Genomic DNA, 24,009 nt, shown 5'->3' on the forward strand with positions numbered 1-24,009 from the left:
TATAATCATTCGTACCAGTTCCCTGGTATATGTCCAATAACAAGTTTATAAAGACAGGTGAGTCACATCTACAGAGTGGGCCAATTTAATTATGAATCTGAATCATCATAACATTTTACAATGGTCACAAACAAATAAACAAATGAATACAAACAAATAAAATCTTTTGGCAGTAAAGAACATTTATACACACAGTGGATGCAATTCAAAAGCAGTTCTGTGAATAGCATGACACCTTCAATTAACATGAGATATATTTTGCTAGTTGAACTGAGTATCAAAATGAGACTTTGTTCTATCTATATTTCATTTAAGACAGCAAGCTCTCAGTCTGAAAGAATAAATAAATAAATAAACAGGAAAAATCAATCTAAAATATAGTAAAACACAGATGTTACATACATGATGTAGTGCAGATCAAAGTCTGTACCATGATTTGAAGTGTGTTCTTCACATACAAAACCGGTCGGTTGAGATCTCTAACAGATGTTAATGCCTGTTATTAAGCTAAGAGTTTACCTTGGGCATACTGGGATTTTCATCTTATAACATCTTTTTTGAAAAATACTGGTTGTTCTGAGACAAGTTTTAGCCATTTGTATTTTGTAGGTTGCCTCTAAAGCAGAACCTTATACCTACCGTATGCCGTGAGGCTTTAGAAGAAACTACCTCTACAGCTGTCTTTTATGAAAGATTTCAGTACTCCTCATGGTATTTTCAGCTTTAAAATTTGAATTGATGGTTTCAATTGATTGTTCTTTTCAAAGCAACATTGCGAGTGAAAATGTATTTGTTCTCTGCTGAAAACATTTCATTTTATCCATGATAGAGATAATATTTAAAAATGTATTTTTTGTGATGATGCGGTAACACAGAATTGCTGCTAAGCCTTTTTAATGAGTCCCTCAGGGCAAACTGTTGTAAAGATAAAAAGGTTTTTTTTTTGCATAGTTCTCGGCTCTGTTTATGCCTGGAATTAAATGATCCCCCGCTTGGAGCTGGTGCAAGCTCTTGTTGAGCAGGTATAAATGCACAAAAATCACATTTAAATTGCAGTGTGATGTGATCTGCAAAAACACTTGTAGAGGTCAACAACAGTGCATTTAATGCCTGAACTAATCACATACTATGAGTCATTCTTCAAGAAAGCTCTCACATCAGTCATGGATTAATCTGGAGCTTCTGCTTATGACCACAACTAGTTAGCTAATGTTGGAGGATGCTTGACATGGAACAGTGCTGAAATTTTAATGTCTTTGTGGACTGGTAGCTCTGTTTAGGTTCAATTGTGCAGCAGTTAAGACAATTCATGGAGACATGGCTGGTCCACACCCAATTCTTAACATAATGCTAGGGGAGCATTACTAAGAAATTGTTGGAATGTAAGAGTTATGTTACATTTGCAATGTCAAGTTTGCAATAAACACACTGTGATGAAATTGCAACATTAACTCATCCGATTTCTTTTGTATCACCACCAGTCCAGAGCAATCAATACGTATTCTAAGATTCAGGTTTAGCACAATAATATCACACTATGGTACCCTGTTGCAGTTCTGCAAACCATTGTGCAGATTAACATCATGTAACATTTTTTAAAAATTTTAATTTAATTTTAATTTTAGATAGTTTACTGATTTTATTAACATGGAGTTTGATCAAAATCCTGGGTTTTGATCAAAAATCCTTTTTTAAGTGTTGACAATTTGACACCAAATTTAATATGCTAGTAGGTTTTATGGTCATTAGGACAGTTTAATGTGAGGTACAAATTCAGTTTTGTTGTTTTTCTTAAAGACTATGGAATTCATCTGTTTTATATTTATATTTTCTTTCTTTCCTTTTGTGGAATTAATCAGAAATGTTACAGCTTTCTGCATCAAATGATATTTAAGGCATCCAGATGTCTAAAACAGCCCTGTCAGCCACTGAGATTAAAATCAAAATATTTCTTAAAATAAAATAAGACTCTGCTCCCATTCAACCGCAGCATCTTAAATCATTAACATGATGAATTAAAAGGTATCTTAATTATACATCACAAAGAAGCTTGTCTGAGGTATCTGAAGTTTAGCTGTTCTTGTGATATAAATGTTCGACTGTCCAAACTCTCAGCGCCACAATAATGGCCCCATTTTTGATGAACAGTGTTGCATGTTGTCTGAGGATGGGTTCACCAAAACATGTGGCTCAAAAATGTTCATTAATTTCTCAGTAATTACGTACTGCAAAAATGATAAATTAAGAACTTCTGTGGGATGAGAAATTCTTCCCCAGGCACAGAAAGAATGGCCTTCCCATTCCAATCAAATGATTTCAGTAGCCTCCTGTTCCAAACAGCCCAACTCCCCGTTTCACCTAAATATACTCTTAGCCGGTTAAGCAATAAAAGTCAATGAGGAGAAACAACACACAGTAGATAATGATGTTCCACTTCACCTTATCAGCATGTGTATACATTTAGAAAGCGACCATAGATGGGTAAAGGACAAACTGTGGCACTAGGCTTCATGCTACGCTAGCTCCACAAATATAATCTGAGGATAATGCCTTCCTAAAGGGCGATTACTCCAGTGTTGAGTGCCAAACCTTGCAGACGTGTGTAATTGTGTGTTTGATAAGTAAATGTGTAGTGGGCCAAGGCTCAGGAGAAGTGATCAGTGGACTCTTGTAGTGTACTCTGTGAGTTCATGCCCCAACACTGACTGTTAGTCCTACTGAATAGCAATATATATTTTAATAAAAATGGATTATTCTAAGAGTGCGTGTTTTTATAATCAATATGAAAAATACCCATACAAAGAGTTGATCAGTATGCGGCTTAAAAATAATTGTCATTTCATCAATATCAGTAAAGATTCTCTGCAATCCACTCTTATTTTATAGAATGAAATTCATGAGCACAAATTGACCCAAAGTGAAGTCTAATCCTAAACGTAATCCTAAAATATATAACTTATCCCTGACTACAATAAATAAATCACCCAGTACATATATTTGCCTAACTGCAGATATTCCCTCAGAACAGCATAAAACACCAAGATGAGTTTAGAGTTACCCCAGGACTTCCAGAGAGACTGCTGAGATAGGCCAAGATTTTGGCAGGCCTCAGGACTAATGGCAGGGCAGTTCCAGGTTGACATTGCATTACGTAACCAACAATATCAGACAGAGACAGACACGAGCAAGCCGTTATTAATTTGTAACATGAGAATATTCACATTATGGACTACATGCTTGAAAATGAAGCCGAAAATGGACTTTGAGTGGAAAAGGTTGAGATAGGAGCCTGGGAGAAAGCAGAGACAAAAAAAGACCAGTTAGTAAGAGGGAGAATAAGATGGGAGAAGTTAAATAAAACTAAACGGGTTGCAAAGAGGCAGAACTGACAAGATGCGAAGTGACAGTGAAAAAGACGACGAGACAGAAACACTGAAATAGTTTCAGGCAATTAGGGTTTAGGAGGTGAACAGAGAGGCAAGATAGAAATGGAAGCAGTTAAATAGACAGCATGCAGTAGCTCCCCTTTGTTCAGCAGCATCGGTTTTGTTCAGACAGTTTGGAGACTCAAAGAAAAATGATTACACAAAACTGATGTCATGATAAACGAAATGCACAATTGCAATCGCACAGTTGTTTAAACCGTTTCCAAATAAATCGAGATACCGTAGTACAGTTCACTATCTTTCCAATGTTTGTCTTTATAGATGTTATGGTAGCATGCACACTAAAAAGCTAAACCCTGCCATGTTTATAGACACAGGCCTGATGGACTCGGAGCACTTCCGACTCAGCGGTATCCTTGAAAGGGAAATGACAGGTTATCGTCAGCCTTATCACGGAAGGGTGGGGCTCACTAATGTGAACAGAGTGCTTTAGAGGTAGACTGGTATGTTTACACTGAAATATGCAACTTCAGGAAGGCTGAGACGGGTTGATAAAGAAAGGGACAAGGGGAAAGGGGGCTGATAGTAATAATGTCACTCCAAAATAGTGCCCGTCTGCTTGCTCAGAATCGCTATCAAATGACCATGAATAAGACATGAGGACGAGAAACTGACTATTCCCCCAGGGCTGTTACATCCTCTCATATGCTGTATGTCAATTCAGAGCAGTCCCCGTATTGTCCACAAACGAGACAACCTCAATAAAACAGATGAGGCCTTTTATGTCCCTGCGTGGCCAAACACTCAATGACTTACCGTCATTTATTTCGATGGTAGTTCAAACGAATGGTCGTGACTATCGGCTTACAATCGCAGGTCACAAATGTTAAGTATATCTACTTATATACGGAGCAACATCTCTCACAGGTTTCTGTAGAACAAAAAAAAATGTTCATTTCAAAGAAAAGGGTAATCAATTTTCCATCTTTTAACCACTATGTTCTCATGTTAATACAACACGACAAATGGAGGCTGAGGACCCATCGCTGGAAACTATCAAAGTCAAACCTTCATGTTCTCCCTCTGTTGTCAGCAAGCATCATAATTGTTGGGATTGTTAAAACTTCACTGTCCTGGCAATAGCATGTATCAAACTTCAAACACATGTCGTAATGTAAGAAGACCACAGTGAAAAGTTGATGTTTCTTTCTTTTAAATTGAAGGCACATTTTTTTTCAATTCAGGTCGGAGAGATACTAATCAATATGTGGGATTCCAAACTTTTGTGCTGCCATTCAACCTTAATGACATATTTCCCCTGAGGAGTACTCACAGCTAAAAAATAAGTACAGGCAATTAGATCTCTTTTTCTAATTAGAGCCAAGTAATTAAACCAATTATGAGACCATCTGATACAGCTTTGATGATTAATGGGAGGAGAGATCTCTGAGTGGCTGATCCGAGATCAGTTGGAGTTTTAATCTACTGTTACTAAGATTTTAACTCTTCTGATAAACAGGTCTAATACAATGTCTCACTTGAATCAAGTGGTGTACACTGAATGCCCAGTTCATGTCATTTTAAGCATAAAGCACATGATGAAACCAAGTTTAGAAAAAAAAGAACTAATAAAATAAATAAAAGATGCCTTCTATGGTAGCATGATGAATTCAAGTTGTCTGGGATCAGCATGAAGGACTAAAAAACACATCAGCATTCTGCCATTTAAGGTTTGTCGACTGACTTACTCATCTTAACAGACCGACTCCAATCCTATCCACTTTTTAATCTCGTTACAATGATGTCAGATTCAAAAGATTTCACAATAGACTTCACAATCTGTTTAACGTAAGGAAAACAAATCCAGATATTTCCTTACTTTACAGAAATATTTCCACTGGGTGTGTGTGTGTGTGTGTGTGTGTAAGAGAGAAAAGAGTGAGCAAGACACAGAGTCCCTAGAGATGAAAGGAGTGTCTGGGTCAAGCTGACGACATTACAAGCCATTTGACACCAATTATTCTCTGGGTGAAATGGCTCTGCTTTTTAAAGGCACTGAATATGACTTTCCCTTTCCCAAAGGAATCCTCATGAAAAACACCAGATAGAGTCAATACAAAAAACGACAAATTTGCTCCACAGGGATCAGCATCAGTGACCACTTCACTAAAATGTATGCAGAAGAGCCTTTATGAGTAACAACAGGTACAATTAGTTAGCAGATACAATAAGAACAGTATTTGCCAACAACGCATGTAACCAAAACTCAACTCAGCTGCATTCTAACTCACATCTGTAACCAAAGAGGAACTGATTACAGCTGACGAAGTTCCTAAAACATCTTATTATATAAGACAAATGCAATTTCAGCTTTGTGATTATAACAAAAGGGATGGGTGACGTAATAGCTTTCATGACGCAGTCGGCGAGTTAGTCATAGCGAGGGTATGAGAGTAATCATTCCCTTGGAGAGAAGACAACTCAGCGCTGACTAACCGGAGAGGGTCCGAGACTTGTCCCCAAATAAATGTCGTTTTGAACGGAGAAACCCCCTCGACCCAGGATGCCGATGAGTACACGACTAGACAAGGTCCACGTCGCACGTGGTTAGTGGGCAGCGCTCTAAAGCCTGCGAATATTTCTTCTGTCTGCCTGATTAACTCCTCCATTCTCTCCTTTTTCCTTCCTAATTCACTCTTGTCTATGCCTGTCAGGCTGGATTGAATGGAATGAGGTGAGATGAACGAGGTTAATCTGAAAGTTGGGCCGTGAGGCCTCCCTGAGCCCAGTTTACCACTGCAGTAATGAAGCAGCATGTCTCTGTGTGTAATTATGGCCATTACTCTCCCGTCCTGTGGGCCAGGACGACTGGAAACCTCTAAGCTATGCTTCTTTTGAAAGATCAGCCATAAAATCTCCATATCGAAGAAAAGTGACTAAAACGCACGGAACATATTAAATTTCAGTTCGAAAACACCGTTTTTTTTTTTGCACAGAATCTGTTTTTAATAAGCTGTTTTAACAACTCTTTTCATATTCACAGCAGAAGGGTACACAGTCAGAAGAGAACAAAACAATATGGATACAGACAAAATCCAAAACAAATACCTCATAAACTGCACCAAAAACATATCTTTCTTATGTAAATGTTACTGTAAACTAATGTACACAAAAAAAACTAACAGAGACATAATCCATCCATTGCATCATTAATCATCCTTGTTAGCTTGTCTGTACGTCTGTTTTCTGTCTGTTAGAAATTCTTTCCACGAAGCAACTTAAATTTCTTTCTTGTAAATCCCTTCCAAAAGGTTGCAAAAAAAACTTCCACATTTATTTCATTTAGATTAAAAAAATAGATTCAAAAGAGTATATCACAGCCTGACTCTGAAACACTCCACTCTACTCGATCTTCCCCAGCAATTCTTCTGCCATTTTGGGCAGAAAAGACTCCAAAAAATGGAAGAAGTCTTGAAAAAGTCCCAGACGGTCACTGATATTGCTGAATTTGAACACTGCCCTGGTACTTTCATTCCCTCCCACCACCTCTGCGTCGACCCCGAACTCCAACAGGGCCTGCGGGTCTGTCTCTCTTTCAACTATGTTCTGAGTGACCCTGCTCTCAGTGTCAACCCTGTCTCCTTCGGGAGTCAACTCCTCATCGCTCTTCTTCAGCAGGTCCCTCCTCACCTTCCGTCGGCCAGCCCAGACCCTGTGTCTCTGTGCCCAGGTCCAGTGAGCGGACTGTGGGTTCTCTGCATCTGTGTCCAGTCTCTGCCTCTTACACTGCGAGGAGTTGACTATGGAGACGCCCTCCTCTGTGGAAAGGGGTCTTTTTAGCTGTTCAGATCTGTGCTCAACATTACCGGATAATGAGGGAGATTTTTGGTTATTGTTCACTTCCTCTGTCTGTCTCTCTGCTTTGTTTAGATTTTGACCGACAGCTGTGGCCTCCACTTCACCTCCATTCCCCCGGCTGCTCTCTTTGTCTACCCCTAAAACAGACTCCGAAGCCTGGGTGGGTGTGCACTGCAGCACCTTCTCAAAGACAGTCTCCACAGCTGAGCACACCTTCCTGAACCAGATGCCCCTAAATCCTTCGCCGGCCGAGCCTAGTGAAGCCCGCACGGACTCGGGCAGCCCCGTCGCTCTGAAGGGGATACTGATTTCCAGAGGCTTCTCTGTCCCATCCTGAGACTGGACCCCGCCCTCGTTTCTCGGAGCAAACAGACGCACTAAGCCCCAGGACTTGCCCTTGGTGGATTTCTGCTGATACTGCAGACTGCGACAGTACTTCTCAACCTCTCCACACTGCCTCTGAAAGGCCTTCTGCGTTCGCTCGTTCAGGTTCCCCGCTACGTTGTGACTGAGCTCAAAAGGGTCGAGGATGTTCATCGGCCCAAGTTTGGGGCCAGTTACAGGTTTGGGGTTGGCCTCGGTTCCCTGGACCCCCTCTGCATTTTGAAGCGCTTCCTTTTCCTTGCTGAGGAAGTCGGTGATAGGAAGAGCTCGGCCCTCTCTCAAAGAAATGACAGAACCAGAGAAATCAAACTGACTGTAGAAAGAGAAGAACCCAGCCAGCAAAGTACCTAATTACACAAAGAAAGAGAGAAATGAGACTCTCAAATTCCCAAAATACTGCAATGAGCATTCACTAAAATACAGAACATTAATACTGTATAAAATTTGGCTACATAAACTGGTTGTTTGTACATACACAGGTCCTCTGTGTTTTTACTGGGAGGTACACTGATGGGCTGACTGGGAAAGGTACAGTCCCATCCTTCAATTACGCACACTTCCTCCTCACCTATTAACACAAACACACAGAAAAAAAAATAAGTTCACATGTAATATTATGTACAGACAAAAAATGTCCTAAGTAAAAAACACTCTAAATCACAGGACATAGTTTTCAAATCACATATAATCCCAGTTAGATTCCAAGTAAGAGTACAGGGCTAAAAAAAAATATCACTGTACAAACTGTTCCCTGGCAGTTCGTGAAACATACATGCCAAGTCCTTTAGTTGCTCCACTGATGGAAGGACAGGAGGATCTCTGTTTTGAAGATAGAATATGACCAGCAGGGTCAACGCGTAGTTATTCAACAGTGGTCCACCGCCGAATGGGTTACCTAGACAATAAGGCAGCAGAACACAGAGGAAAAGTTAATCAAAGAAACAAACAGAAACATTAGGAACAGCTAACTCTGAAGAAAGAGAAACACAGGCCCTCCATGGTATATAAACAATATGGAACAGAGTACATGTTCAAGGAGCTAAGATTATCTAGCTATACTTTTACATTAAATTACATTAAATTAAATTATTAGTAGTAGTAGTAGTAGTAGTAATATTTTGGTTAAGATCAAAAAGTCCTATGCACATAACGAAAGATCTTTACACAACAAAGTCATATGAAATATTAAAATCAGTCAAATGAGAAAAGGACATAAAGACTTTAATACAATTCAGTGTAACAGTGTATTTGTAATGTAACTATAAATAAAGAATATACCAGCTAACTGTTTCTGCTTGGCCCAGTATCGAATGGTGTAAACCAGAGGTCGCAGTCTAGAGTCCAGGCCGGAGCAGAGCTGCAAGAACCGGGTATTTCTCACCGCCAGTCTGAAGGCACAGAGAGGGAAAGCCAGTGGGACGGAGAGGAAGAGGGGGAGAAAGAGGAGAGAGGCATGTAAAAGGCTGGATGTATGGACTGTAAGAAATGTGCTTCAGATAAGTTCATTCAAACACATAGGCTGCAGATGAGGAAAAAAAAAAAAATCACAATTATTTGCATGGTGTGAAAGGGACAAAATGAAAACAAACACGACATGGAGCCCAGTGTACAAAATCCAGACCACGATTAATTAAGAGGATATTGTCACCTGCAATTGAGTCTTTGCATCTACCTGTTGTTGATGGTGATGTCACCCTGCAGGCCGAGCTCTCGGTGGCTAAACTTGACCACAGGCAGTCTGGCAGAGGGCAGAGTCTGGACCTTGTGAACCCCAGGAACACACTTCCTGAGAATAGCCCCCACCAGGTCTAGGAGCTCGGCCGGAGTGGCGGTGGCCAGGTCGACGTCAGACAGGATAGAGTCTTCAGAACGACCGTCCTCTGACACACACTCCCCTGTCTACAATCAGAGAGAGAGAGAGAGAGTGTGTATCTCAAAATACCACCATCATCCCTTGTAAACTTAGTTTATGTGCTGGCCTGAACCTCTTCAAAACTTTTTCAAAAGATGCTTTTTTTTCTTTTACATACGCACTTGTTCAGAGGAGGTCTTTGCTTGGGCCTGGAAAACTTTAGTGTTTTCCAAATCCAGGAACAGATCCAGATCACAAGAATGGACCCCAAATGTGTTAACAGAGGATCCAAATGCCAGGATGCAACAGTCTGGAATTAAATATAGACATACAATAAGAGAAACAGTATTCTATAACACATGTCGAATGCTGTGATGATGATGGTTCACTGTGTATCATGTGCTATCAAAAAAAAAACAAAAAAAAAAACGAATTAATATAGGCACACTCCTTATCACACTAGTTTATAGAACATCAAATCATTATTATTCAATTAAACATTAATTGAACTAGTTGGAAAATGCAGTGATTAAAAAATAATGTCATACCTGGTAAAAATTCAGTGAATACTTCTTGTAGCAACTGAACCAAAAGTTCTCTCACTTTCCTTTCGTTCTCATTTAGCTGGAAATTCTCCACCACTTGCTGCATCTGCTCATTCACCTGTTTTAGACGTAGACCCATTCAATGATCAATCCTACTCAATTAAATCAGAGCTAAATTTCACATCAGAGGAAAACAAACAAACAAACAAACAAAAGTAAAAACGCTGTATGAATGTGTTAATATTCTCATAAATATGTTCTGTCTTCAGGTCTGTTTTACAGGTTCTTAGTGCATGTATGTTTGTTTCAATTAATTGTCTTACGGATGAAGCTTGGCAGATCTCATAACTCAGTTTCTCCAGGCTAATCTGAGGGTTTTTGGAGTCCTGTTTTCTCTTGGGTGCTAGTTTGAACTCCTTCCTTTCTCTAGGTTTTACGCGCAGTTTGACTCCATCGAGCTGATGCATCTGTTGACCCAATGCCACCTGCGCGCTTTCAGCCTCGCTGAACTCCACGATGGCATACACTCCCTGCAGGAGACAGCACCGCCGATGTGATAATACGGTCATTACATAATGCTTCATAAACCCACTTCACCTAGTTCTGCTTGTATAGAGTACTATGGCCAGAAATAATTGTGATGGCCGACCACAACTGTTTTAGCATATCATTTCAATTCCTTATGACCTAAAAGCTGATTAATTACTAACTAAAGTTCTGTTATCAACATCGACCGACCCAGAGAAGATAACCACTGCTTTTCATACTGGACAAGACAGGTTTACCAACCTTTTCCTTGTCCATGATAACATCAGACACGGTTCCAAACTGCTGGAAATAACTCTCCAGCTGACTTGGCGAAACATCTGATTTAAACCCGCTGACAAAGACACTGTTCTCCGCTTGTGTATGTCGCTTTTCACGTAGTCTATTGAGATGCTGGTGCTTCTTTCCCTTGACATGACTATCCAGACTCGGTTCTATTGACAAAAAGAATCGCGTGCCACGTTCAAAGTTTAACATCGCAACATGAAAAACTCGATCAACTGTGCAAACTATGGTCTAGAGTATTGTACAGTGTAGTGGTACAAAGTGTCTCGTCAGGAATGTTATAACATAGCAACTATCCTCAAGCAATGCCTTGTTTAAGACATACGTATGGCTAACGTTCTAGCATGGCCCTCTACTGTGGTCAAACTAAGCATTTGTGCACGCATGTGTGTTTGAGAAACAGAAACTTACTGTTGGGTATGTTGACATCACATAAATTGCAATGAAACCCCTTCGGAGTTGTTTGAATATCTTTGTCGAGTTCCATTCGAGCGGACTACAAGAACAACAAACGTAAATTAATGCACAGAAAAAGCCTATATGTAAGTCAAATCTCCCTCCATAACCCTTAGTGCTGTCCGTCACTCGGGTACTTACGGCGAAAACAGCACTCTATCGAACCTTGGTTCCGCAACTTTTCCAGCCTCCTCGAATGACGCGGGTTGCCAGATTGTTAGAGCGAAAATCTTATTTTGTAACTTAAACTCAGTATAATTACTTATTTTACAGAAGTTTACACAGTAATTTTAATAGAATAGTGGGGGGTAAACATTTTTCTACGACAGCATCCAATTTCGTGCATTCACCCCTCGAAGTGTTTCCTTCCGTCAAAACAGTACTACAGATATAAAATATTGACTGCTTCGAAACCATCTATATTTCACAACAGGGATATTTGAATCTTTAATTTCAGTAATAGTAGAGATGATCATTACATGTGCATATTTGAGCTTAGACAGACACTTCACTTTCTTAAACTGGGAAATGTATGTATTGCTAAGGAGAGCTCCAACTTTTATTGAATAAGATTTGTGTAAATTAACTGCAGTGTGTACTCACCATTTCACACTTTAATTGCATGGGCTATTTTGTGTTATCGTACGAGATGGGACTTTGATGATGATGAAGGGATGAGGCTGTATTTGTCACATGGCATGTAACTAAATTGCATGTAGCTCCACAGAGAACACAGAAATATACATCCTCTTGCTTTGGTCTCTCTGGGTTGTATCTGATTAAGCCAGGAATGGCTCATCTGAGCTGCTTACACTCATCATTGTCTGCGCGTCAGCATGCTCATTTTGAGAAATTTAGTTCAAAAACATCACAAAGAGGTATGGTCTATTACAGCAGAATCTTTATTTTGAGTTAAGGAAATACAATACAAAAACTGGATAAATACAACAGTCACTTTTCAGTTTCTTTGTATACTCTGAAACAACCATCCATTCCTGTATCAGTCATGGTACCTGTTTTAGCCTAAACACAGGGCTTTCATCATATCGGTTAGTAATATTTAAGTAAATTATATACAAAGTAGAGGAATCAGAGAGCAATTTTAGGAGCTATTAGCTCTGCTGATGAAGTTTTCCACAATTTCCTTCAGCTGTTTTATGGCAGACTGGTCTTCCCGAATGACCTCACTATTCACCTTGTCAAGTCTCTTCAGCTGGTCATCCATGTATTTCTGAAAATTCAACATGAAATACCATTTCAAAATATTTTAATGGAACGACATTAATAGTAGTCACAGCAACTGTCCTAAATAATTGCTGCTGACATTTCTAACAATCACACAGACACATCACAAATGTACAAGTACGGTGAACTGTCATGTAAACTATGAAAGCTCAGCTCATCCCTACTCTGAGAGCGAGACTCACCTCAATAATTGTTAAGTGATTGACAGCTGAGCCCAACACACTGGTCAGATTGTTTGCCACTGTTCTGCTCTCCTCTTTGGTTTCCTGAAGAACAAGATGGTACCTGGAGGAAGAAACAAAAACAGTCAGGGTAGGTGAGCTCAAAGGGTAGGACATGGAGAAAGATGAGAAAGAAGAGAGAGAGAGAGGGAGGTAAACACTAAAAGATGAAGCTCCACTTACTGCTGTTGAGCGGCTTTAAGTTGCTCCTCAGCCTCCTCGTATCCATCCATGACTTTCTTTTCCAGTAGTCTTTTGTGGTTCTCAGCAGATTCCATCTCTGCTGCCCACTTCTCCTCCTCATGAGCCATCTCCTACTCAGAAACACACTCGTTATAACTAAACTCTAGAAAACTACAGACCTAAGGGGCGACTCTATCCACATGCGGCTGGATGTTATTCAAAACTTTGCAGAACTGCCTGAATCAGGTTTTACACTCAAATAGTCCAGAGAAATCAAAACTTTAAGAGCACTTTCCCTGCATGCCTGGAGGCCATATGTTTGTGCAGTATGTGGCACTCAACGGAGGTACCTGTACGTCATGTTCCAACTGTTCATCCAGTCTGCGGATCTGGTCCTTCAGCTGTTTCAGGTCATTTGTTTTATCAGCTATGTTGGATTTCACCTAAAGGAAGACGAGATGAAATGTAATATCCTAGTATCTCTCCAGAAATTTACATTTAAAATAAACAAATACCCAATGCATGAAAAGTACTCTAAACAGATAACCATAAGTTGCAACAGAAACCTCACGTGAAGTCATGTTGGTTTATCAGAGAAGATAAAGTGTTCCAATGACCATAAACTGACCCATCCCAATATGCCCAATAATCCAGTAAATTTTCCAGCAGGCAGAATGCTTGTTACCTGCTCCACTGACTCCTCCAAGCTTAACTTCATGTTTGACAATCTGCTGAAATCTTCCTCAACATCAGCCAACATTTGCTTGAGAGGATTCTGAAGGGGGGAAAAAAAAAATACATGTAAACCAGTTTCCAAATCATACAGACAAATATGGGTTAGGTAGTCAAAAACATCCTAGATAAATATTGTGCACCAAAGATTAAATATGGTTATAGTGGGTGTGCTTAACAGAACATATAACAAATGAATGTGTGCTTTATGAAGAGTCCATCTTTGGATGACAGCACATCTTCTGCTGTAACTGTTTTTCTATGGTGGTGGCAGTAGAAGGCCCTGCTGTATAGGAGACAAAGAGATCTGCTATTCTAATGAAGACCCTAGGAGTTCAGCTTGCTGCTAGGCATGAGTGCAAATAAAATTTTGATAGTTACTTAAAATTACATGTACATCACTAACGTCAAAAATAGTCTATAAATTCATACCTATTTGCTCTGTACAGGCAACCCAATCTGCTGGCTTACCTGTATTCTGTCAGTCATCTGTCTCTAAGGAGCTACCTCTTTGAGTAATTTCAACAGTTCTGGCACTCTGTATAGTAAAAAACCTGTTACTGTAATATGTATGGGATTCTCTGTGACTGATGGATTACCTGGATCTGTGTCTTGTAGTGGGTGGTAGTTCCAGGGCCAAACTGTGTGATGCCTTTGATTTCAAAATCATGTCCACAGGCATTTTCTGCTGACTGTGGGATTAGCTTGAGTTTACGGGCCAGTTTATGATACTCTGCCAGCTTCAATTCAACCTGGTAAGAAAGGAGGAGAGAGAGAGAGAGGGACTGGTAATTTTCTGCTATCACACATGGACAGTCAAACTGGAGGGAGGGCTGCTGATGTGACACTGCCTATAATGGTGTATATATGCATTTGTGTGACTAACTCCTTCTTTAGCTTTTGTCAGGGCGATCTCCTCATTCCAGGCAAGCTGCTGGGCCTCCTCAAGGCTGCGACTCAGGCTGTTCACGGTCTGCTGCAGTTCATTCCGTTCCCGATTAATTCTCTCAATATCAGCCGGCGTGAACTTCTGATTCTCCAAAATGTTCTGTAGCCTGGCCTGTTCCTGTTTCAAACTCTCCACCTGCAAATCTACAGGGAGGGAGAATGAGAAGAGAGAGAGAGACAGAGTGAGAGAGAAATTTCATGTGTGCACTTGTCAGTTTAAGCCAGTCAGCTCCATTAGTTACTTTTTCCCCTTGATTGTTGCTATAGCTGCAATGCATTGTCTCAGTGACTCTCCCTTTGTTAACCTGTGGCACTGTCATGTGCATCTTTAGGGGAAAAAAAAAACACTGGTGTCCAATCAAATTCATGGCTACAGCAGTATGGAATTTACTAAGCTTCTATAACGGTTACATACTGTATGTTTGTCTCTTGCTTCATTCAGCAGAACTACTCACCCACTGCCTCCAGTTCCTCTGACAGTCCTGCAGTCTTGTTCTCCAGGTTGGTTCTGAACGACTCCAATTTACTGCGATAGTTTTGTAGATTCTGCAGGTCAGTCTGCAACTTAAACTTCTCTGTCTTTCTAGTCATCAGCCGGTCCTGCAGAGACATGAGTGAAATGCTACACAATGTGCACAACTATACCCTTGTTCAAAAATTCATCAGTCAAGCAAAGTAACTCCTCTGTCTCATCCATCTATCAACTCACTGTGTGACTCTCCTTCTCCAGTCTTTCCACTTCCTCCATCAGCATACTGTGTCTCTCCTGCTGAGCCTCCAGTAAGTTCTCATCCACGTTGTACAACTTCTCTGAAAATGGGACACACAGAAAAGATTAGTAGAGGAAAAAAAACCACCATAATGAGATGAGCTCAGGTCTGTCTCTCAATGGCTGCAGTCCTAGTGATGTTAACTTTAAACATGTAATGTTGGGCTGTGAGTAGCCGGGAATCGGCTGTGTGCAGTCGTAAACTGCTCACAGACACAAAACAGTCGACAGAAACAAAACAAAAAAAACCAAAACCAGACCTGGCAATGTTTTCAGAAATGTATAATACAATCATAATAATTCAAAGACAATGTGTTTCATATATTTACTTACTCTTTAGTACTGGCTGCACTAGTCTCCACATACTCAACTTATTACACTATAGACAGCGATTGTACTCATTTTTGCTATTATGTGCTGTAACACATTCTGCATGGCTGTAACCTTTCTAATTTGTTGTCCTTTTTCGTGTTAACATGTCAAAGTATCTTACCCTAATTGTTTAACATTGTTTGCAGTTCCGTGTAATGTCAATTTATTTTTGAAAACATGCTTCCAAGAATTCAAAATGTTAATAACTGGTCTTTGTTACAATGTAACATCCTCTCACCGCTCCTCCCTCACTCTGGACTGAGGCATGGATAGGGATGGTTATGAAATGACCAGAATTAGGATTTATTTTTTCTGATTCACTGTAACAGTAAACTCACTCAGAGCACAGAGATAATCTGCTTCCTCCTCCTCAAAGGTGTCAGCTCCCTGCATGAATTTATTGTAGGCATCACACGTGAAGTCCATGAGGAGCTGAGGAGCCAAGAGAAAGAGTTACATACAAACAAGTCATATAAACCAAACTGAATAAGTCAAGTCATATAACCCAGACTGAATAACACAAGTCATATAACCCAGACTGAATAACACAAGTCATATAACTCAAACTGAGTAGCCCAAGTCATATAACCCAAACTGAGTAGCTCAGGGCATCCGAATGATGAGACTAAATCAAGGCATGAATGTTCAGACACAAGTGTGAAAACATCAGGTCAACAAGAAGAAGGATAGCATTTGATATGATCTTAAAAATATTCGCATGTAACTGCAACTACAACTAGACTAAGAATACTAGGACACAATAATCCTTTAAATAGCAAATAATTGTGTATCCTGACCTCAGAGATGGAAGGCCCCCCCCCTCCCAATTCTTATTGTTGTACACCTTGTTATTTTAAAACCTTTTTTTTTTTTAAACACTGAGACAGTTGCTACACAAAAATCATGTACATTTTGTTATGAAGTGGCTTTTTGATCATATAAACCTTATGAGAGGAGATATCTAACAGTGAGGGTACTGTACCTTGTTGTACTCTACTCCCTCCTCTATCTCAGTGCTGCCGTCTGAGAAGTCAGAGAAGAGCAGATCATTTTCTCTCACACTGCTGAAGAGCTAAAGTGGGATAATTAAAACAGACATTAGAAAAAACCCCCCACAATTCATCCACTTATCAAAGCTCTTATTCATTCATTTAAAAAAATGTGGTTTTAAAGTGGTTACATACACCTGACATGTGCCAACAGGCTCAAGGCTTTATGTGGACGTAGAGTTCTCATATGAAACTAAAATTAGTGGCAATGAACTACAGGCAAGTAATATCACTTCATATATGACAGATGGGTAAATCCATAATGTGCTCCAAGTTTCTAGTCTAATTTGCCAGACGTCCAAAGTCACAGTGTCATTATTGTACAATGACGGCAATGTGCACTGCCACTCCAGAATTAGAGCTGAGTCCAGTTGTGAAAATGGGAACGCACCTTTACTGTGTCGATGAGCCAGATAAGTGCCCCCAGTGCCTGAGGCCAAGTATGGGGCGCCCCGATGGAGTACATGGAGCTTTTGGAGAGTGCAAATGGGTACCTACAATGACATAGGGAATCACTGACTATCCCTGTGAACTCAAGCACACGTATCATTTCCCTGAAATCATAGTCTCTCCAGAGTATTTAAAATCTTACACAGGCAGAGAGAGGCAGCGGATTTAGGTTTTTCTCATTTCAGAAATGTACAAATGGTAGGGAACCCTAGTTATTATAGGTCTGTCTGAATTATGTACATAAAGATCAGTTTGACATTACACAGACGAGACTTCAATTACACTGCACCAAGTAAACATTGTTGATGATGCTAAGCAGACTACAGATACATTCAAATATTTGAGTTGCCATAGATGTAGGTTTTGGAAAATTCTCCTCTTTACCCCAGGTCCCTAAACATCTTGGGTATCTCTTCTTCAATTTTGAGGGTTGGTAACTGGAAAGTGGGGTCAAGCAGACTGTAGATGAACTCAAAGATCTTTAGAAACTCCTTAGATGAGGGTGACTGTAGAGACTTCACTGTGATAGAGCCGGGAAACTCTCGTTCAGCCAGAAACTGCAAATGAACACGAGTAAGAGCTTCATTAGAAAACACCTTGAGGTGCTCTCTTCATTTACAAAACAAATCAAAATGAGCTCATTCCAGTACAAACTTATTTCAGCCATTTACAGTGGCACTGCCTAAAAGGCAACATAATATTTAAACAATTCACATCCATATTTGTGTTTCTCTGCTTCATGCTCTCAACTACAACATAACTTTCACATAGTAAACTACTATAATATTGCTATTTATTCACTGTCAGAGAAATAGGATATATCACTCCAGACATACCTCGCAGAGCTGCTTGATACACTGCTGGACAAAAGCTTTGTCATGTAGAGGCCTAGGGTCTTTCAGCTTTTCTGAACCCCCATAGGATCCAAACATGCTATTCCTCTGGTTGCCTGCACCAGTCCCTCTGTGGGAAGAACAAATGGTGAGAAGTGGTTCAATGCTTCAGCTGTAAAATGCAGGCTTATATCTTACTGTTAGTCTTTAGCGATTTATTCAGGAAGATATAGATACTTAAGTTTTTGAGTCTCACTTTCCAAAGAAGCTGGTTCTTCTCTCTGACGTGCCAGACTGGGGCTTTGGGATGTTCAGCTTTCCAAACACGTTGTCCTTGCTGAAACATGAATATTGAATGAATATTTTCTCTCTCTTTTTTCCCCCTCAGGATGCTTGTGCTTGTGCGAATAAAAAAAATGTAATGTGAGGTAATTACCTCTGTGGAGTTGCGTTGACCAAACTCATTCTGTTATCGGCCACACGCATTGGCAGTTCAGAATATCGACTGCTAGGTCGTCGGTTCATCTTTGCCTTCAAAGTTGTTGCAGCAAGATATCTATTAGATATTCAAATATTTTCTACTACAATGTATATCACATGTCAAAGACAAGTCAGTTAATTTTGTATGGTGGCATGTGAAATTTTACAGAAACGTGCCCCTTGGACGAATAACTGACTGATTCACGATGTGATTCCACCTCCATTCATAGAGATGGCTAACTATTTTTAGCTTACAGTCCAACTCAGTAATGCACAGTTCACTTGAATCTTGTCTCGTTTGTCTATTAACACGGAACATTTAAGCCGGTCCAGGTGGTGCAGTTCTCCTCGCAAGGAGACTAACGTTGGTTAACGTATATTCGACTAAATTTGGACTGGCTATGTTAGCTAACTTACTCTTTTAAGACTAGAACCAGAAGTAAGTAACCCGTCTCGCTTACTAGTTAAACATTGGGCTCTCTTATTATGTCGAAAACATAACCCATGTATATATCATGTATGTCTTTTGCAATTTAAAAGGACCGGAATATAAATAAAACGATACCTTTTTATGTTCAAAGGCGTAGCAGGAAAATCCTATTTTGTTTCTGATTTCAAAAATTTCCGCCAACATTCACCAACGGATCCTTTGAATAACGTCATCATTTCTTGTTCTTTCCACAAATACCATTCTGCCACCTGCTGGCAGGAGTTGTTAGATCTGTTCTTGTACCCAAAGTTGACCACAGTAATTCTCTGTCGTGTCTATGTTCAAGAATTTAAAATTATTAAGAGTCAAAAGAATCGCATCTAGAATTTGTAAGTGAGGCAGCTCTGGAGTGGATATATTTAAAGTGTGCTACTAAATGTTTTTTAAAAAAAATTTCAAAAAGAAAGTTCTCTCTCTAAATTTTGATAATGCACTAAATGCCAGTCTTGTCGCAACTATGAAACAGCTGACCAAAACTACAGGTAGTGATTTGTTAGAACAGTTATCACTGAAACCTACATACATACTCTAAATGAGAAGCACAGCACCACTGGAAACTTCAGTTCTGAACCCATCAAAGGGGTCCTGCCCATTTTATATGTGCTAAAAAATTAACAGTGATGAGCTAAATTATTTTTCTTAAGGACCATGATCAAAGTTTAAGAGTATTCTGGTCCAATAGTCCAAAATAATGAAGTAGAGGAATCAAAACGTTCATAGAACTTGATCAAATCTTGCATGCCCATGAGCTTTGCTGTTTTTAAAGGATAAAACTATATTAAAGTTGCATGAAATGGAATAAAAATGTATGCAGTGAAAAGAAACTGAATGAGATAAATAAAAAATATATTGAATACTGTCAACTACAAATGCGAGGCAACACTCTTCTGACTAAACAAAAGTGCAGCACAACAGAACTAAAGTTGCTTTGCTTTATTTGCTTTTAATATTTGTGTATAAAAACTTATGGTCATCATTATATATCGTTAAGCTTTCCTTTTGACTGAATTCTCATATGTCAAATCTTTCTGCTTACCTCTAAATTAACATTGCAAATATGCTTTTGAAAAATAACTGTTTATATAAAGTCCACTTGTGTAATATAAATAAATGTTTCACACGTTTCTAGGTGACCACTACTGCAGATCTAAATGAAGATGAGAATGATGACAACAGCATCGTCATGAAATGGCCACAGCTACTTGCTGCAGTAAATTACCATACCAAACCGCACCATCACAACTGTCAACACTTGACACCTGTTACTCATGTCAATCAAATCAACTTTGGGTCTGAAACTAGCATTTATGGAAACATGGAAAAATATTCAAACTAATTTAATGATGTCTTAAACATGGCATTGTACATGATCAGTGCACTGTGTAGAACTGATAAACTCAATGTCATAGAAAAGACTTCCACAACCCACAGATTTTATTAGGACCTTTTTCTTTTTTAAACATGAAACATTTGAAATGCCTTGAAATCATTCAGATGAAACATGAGGTGAAAGTTTTTATATAAATGTGACAGAATAATGAGTCTAAAATGAGGTTTAACATTCCGTCTGTGCCACATGTTTGTGCACAAATCTCTAAAAACATCTTTCCATCTGCATCATATATAAAAAAATATCTTTGTCAGAAAATAATTAACTGAATACGGTTCTAGTCATATAAAAATACAGCAAAATCACTAACATGTACTAAAAATCACAACAGACTGAACTGTAAAAAAAGGATACATATATAAAAAATGCCCTTTTACATAAACATCGGCGTGTTAAGACCAAAAGGTAAAATCAATGCAATTCATCATAATTAAACCTTCCTGATAGATATAATGTAGAACGATTCCAAGTTTGAAAATTATTTACATCCACCCTTTAGGAATCAGTGCTTCATTTCCTTCTGGTGCGTCTTACTGGAGCAGCAGTCTCTGCAGGAGTGACAGGCTCTGCTTTTTGACTTCTGCTGCTTCCTCCCCGAGTGGTCACCTCTGTGATAAAAGATAAATATTTAAGTTGTGTTGAGGGTGAGGGTAAAGCAAGGGTCACAAATGTTTGAAATGAGTTACCCTCGAGTACACTGAATATTTTAAATAATTTGTATGTTTCAAATGAGAAAAAAAAAGGCTTACCTCTTTTTCTGGATACAGCATTCTTTTCAACTGGGACAGTATCAGCTTCCTGAGTAATATTTTTCCTTCCCCTTGTAGATTTAGGGGTTTCCTGTGGAGGGCAAGGCTTGCTTTTCTCCGCCTCAACGTCAGGTACTGACTCAGTCTTCTTTGAAGCTCCTCTTCTCCCTCTGGTGGGTTGAGACATCTCTATTTGAACTTTATCCTTGACTGCCCTGCTTGTCTTTTTTGGAGTGGGTTCTCTGTGCTCGTCAACAGTTTCCTCCCCCACGTCTTTCTCCTTTCCCTCCGCTTTTAGAGGAACATCTTTATTGGCAGATTTGGATCTGGGCAATGCCGAGGCACCCCTTCTTCCTCGTCTCACGGGTTTAGTTTCTGTTTCTGCAGCTGCCTCCGATTCTTGGGAGGGGGTCTCTTCTATCATCTCTGCTTGTTTCCCTGTGCCTCTCCCTCTGCGTGTTTTAGACGGTGTATTTGACAGCTGCTGTTCAGAAGCCTGAGTCTTCTCGGTTGTAGCTTCTGCTGCGGGCACTGACACCTTTCTGGCTTTTTTTGGTTGTGGCTCCTCTGCTTCCAAAGAAGACTCGGCCTCTTCAGAGTCTTTTGCAGACACCAAATCAGTTCTCCATTTGACTGATTTCTTACGAGTCTGGCCTTTACCTTGCTCGTTCATGCCGTCTTCCTCAACTGTGACAGGTTCATCGCACTGGTTGACAGCAGTCTTGCCCTTTCTGGTGGGTCTTCCTCTTCGTCCCTTTGTGACATCACTAATCGTATTTTCAATATTAGACAATGCACCTTCCTCAGAGCTTGGCTGAACTGCTGATATTTCATCTGATTTTGTTTCTGGAGTAGCTGCTGCCCCCCTCGACTTTTTGATAGGTTCAATTACTGCTTCCATTTCTTCTGCAGCAACTGCCTGATCAACTTCAGGAGCTGTTCTTCGACCACGGGGTGTCCTGGCTGGAGTAGCCTGTTTGACAGTTCCAGCGGCACCGCGCCGGCCTCTTTTAACAGGAACCTCGTGCTCATCATTATCTTCAACTGTAGCTGCCTTTCTTCTGCGTCCTGACCGAACTAAGATCTCGACCTGTTCTCCATCCACAGTAGTATCGGTGTTTTTTTCCTGAGTCTCAGCTTTACATTCCTCTTCCTCTTTGTTTGTTATAATTGGAGTATTTGGTTGTTTGGCTGCCATTCTTCCTCGACGACCAGTCTTCACCACCGTTTCTGGTTGTTCATTGGCGTCGCTGACGGGAACAGCAGCCTCCACTGCTGGTTGCACGTCAGTTTTGTCTTCAGCATTTTCAGCCAGCTGAGGTTTTGCCTGCCTGGTTCTTCTTCCTCTGCCAGGCTTGATGTCTGTAACTTGAGGCTTTTCTTCTGTCTCATGTGATGAAACGGGGTTCTCAGCAGGGGGTTCAACAACCTCAGTGGGAATCATAACAGTTCCTCGTTTGGTTCTTCTTCCTCGGACTGACTTCAGTTCAGTCTGTGACTGCTCCTCAGTCTTCTCAGGCAGAACCTCAGTCACTGGCGTGGTTTCCTTTTTATCTTGTGAATCCTCCACACTGGCCTGCTTTGCTCTTCCACCTCTCTTTGGTTTTGTGGTAGCTGTAGCAGGACCTTCGGCCTCTTCCAACGATGGTGTGAAATCTGCCTCTTTACTCAAGACATCCATTTCTTGTTTAGCCCTTCTCCCTCTTTTGGGTTTCAGAGCAGGGGCTGGGGAAGCAGATGTTTGTTCCTTTGGCTCATCCTCTTTCATAGGTGGTTCAACGCTTTGTAATTCAGGGACAACACTTGGCACTGCATTAACATCTTCAACAACTTCAACAACTGGATTTGCAGAATCCTGTTTAGCCTTTCGTCCTCTCCTGGGTTTAGTGACCTGAGCTTGGGAAGTCAAGGGCTCTTCCTGGGATTTGACCATCTCTGTTGAAGGCTCACTTGTCTTAGATTCAGGAGTCACCTCAGGTGCATTTTCTAATACTTCAGTGGAATCTTGCTTAGCATTTGGTCCCCTCTTGCGTTTAACATCTGCAGGGGGGCAGGCTGGCGTTTCAGCATCCACGGGGTCAAGAGGAGCCATAACACTATTAGTTTCATTTTCGACACGGTTCTTTGGAACTCTTCGTCTGCCTGAAGCCCTTGGAACAGGGACTGCCTTGGACGACTCCACTGTTTCCTTTGCTCTCCGTCCTTTGACAGGGGTAGATTCAGGTACAATAGTCTCAGCAGTTTCAGTTTTCTTTTCGTCCTCCTCGGCTAGATCTGTTGACACTGGATCAACTGTGCTGTCATCCTTGTCCTTCTCAGGTTCCTGTCCAGCCTTTGTTCTTTTTCCACGAGTTCTCTTTACAGGCGGGGAAAAGAGAGGTTCCTTCTCCAGCTCAACATGGGCACCTACAGCCGAGCAAATCGTCTCAGAAGTGCACACAGCTGCCTCGGACTTATCAGCTTCAGCTGAGATCTCCTCTGCAGGACTAGTGTTCCCATCAACTTGAGAGACACTGTCATCAACATCATTCATTTTAGCCTCAACCTCAAGGCCAACTTGGTCAGCACTAGCTGCCTCAAGGAGACATTGATCATCTCCTGATTTCAGAACTTCAACTGCGACAGTAAGTGGGCCATTATCGTCCTTCTCCTTCTGCATCTCTGAAACACAAATAAGGAGTAAAATATTAGTTTAAAATATCCACAACAGACTGCAAAATGTTCCAACTGTCTTTAATAATATATGGTCTGTAAACATGGCTTGTTTTACTAATAGAACACATACA

At 40.3% G+C, this 24,009-nt stretch overlaps 2 protein-coding genes across 2 annotated transcripts; both read right to left on the reverse strand.

The window, feature by feature from the left end:
* Nucleotides 1-6,788: 6,788 nt before the first annotated feature.
* Nucleotides 6,789-11,343, reverse strand: tut1 (terminal uridylyl transferase 1, U6 snRNA-specific). The gene is made up of 11 exons (XM_030775728.1): nt 11,268-11,343; nt 10,815-11,005; nt 10,349-10,555; nt 10,029-10,143; nt 9,663-9,790; nt 9,301-9,527; nt 8,907-9,016; nt 8,401-8,523; nt 8,104-8,196; nt 7,401-7,975; nt 6,789-7,337 (listed from the first exon to the last, which is right to left on the reverse strand). The coding sequence occupies exons 1-11, from the start codon at nt 11,341-11,343 to the stop codon at nt 6,789-6,791; spliced, it is 2,394 nt and encodes a 797-aa protein (XP_030631588.1).
* Nucleotides 11,344-12,414: 1,071 nt separating this feature from the next.
* ndc80 (NDC80 kinetochore complex component) lies at nt 12,415-18,642 on the reverse strand. The gene is made up of 16 exons (XM_030775032.1): nt 18,551-18,642; nt 18,371-18,451; nt 18,118-18,244; nt 17,666-17,838; nt 17,223-17,325; nt 16,765-16,854; nt 16,121-16,214; nt 15,351-15,451; nt 15,097-15,241; nt 14,580-14,785; nt 14,293-14,445; nt 13,647-13,736; nt 13,312-13,404; nt 12,962-13,092; nt 12,740-12,842; nt 12,415-12,543 (listed from the first exon to the last, which is right to left on the reverse strand). Exons 1-16 carry the CDS (start codon nt 18,637-18,639, stop codon nt 12,415-12,417), a joined length of 1,908 nt encoding a protein of 635 aa, XP_030630892.1. The 5' UTR covers nt 18,640-18,642.
* Between the last annotated feature and the right edge of the window lie 5,367 nt (nt 18,643-24,009).

This window comes from Chanos chanos, chromosome 5, assembly GCF_902362185.1.
Source record: "Chanos chanos chromosome 5, fChaCha1.1, whole genome shotgun sequence".
Classification (NCBI taxonomy): Eukaryota; Metazoa; Chordata; class Actinopteri; order Gonorynchiformes; family Chanidae; genus Chanos; species Chanos chanos.

Coding starts and splice junctions, on each gene's coding strand:
- tut1 (XM_030775728.1), bottom strand. CDS start 11,343: ATGGAACTCGACAAAGATATTCAAACAACTCCGAAGGGGTTTCATTGC. Junction 10,144..10,348: donor AGATCTGCCAAGCTTCATCC/GTAAGACAATTA, acceptor CGTCTAAAACAG/GTGAATGAGCAGATGCAGCA. Junction 9,791..10,028: donor ATTCACTGAATTTTTACCAG/GTATGACATTAT, acceptor ATTTAATTCCAG/ACTGTTGCATCCTGGCATTT.
- ndc80 (XM_030775032.1), bottom strand. CDS start 18,639: ATGAACCGACGACCTAGCAGTCGATATTCTGAACTGCCAATGCGTGTG. Junction 15,242..15,350: donor TGGAGAAGGAGAGTCACACA/GTGAGTTGATAG, acceptor ATGTCTCTGCAG/GACCGGCTGATGACTAGAAA. Junction 14,446..14,579: donor TGACAAAAGCTAAAGAAGGA/GTTAGTCACACA, acceptor CTTTCTTACCAG/GTTGAATTGAAGCTGGCAGA.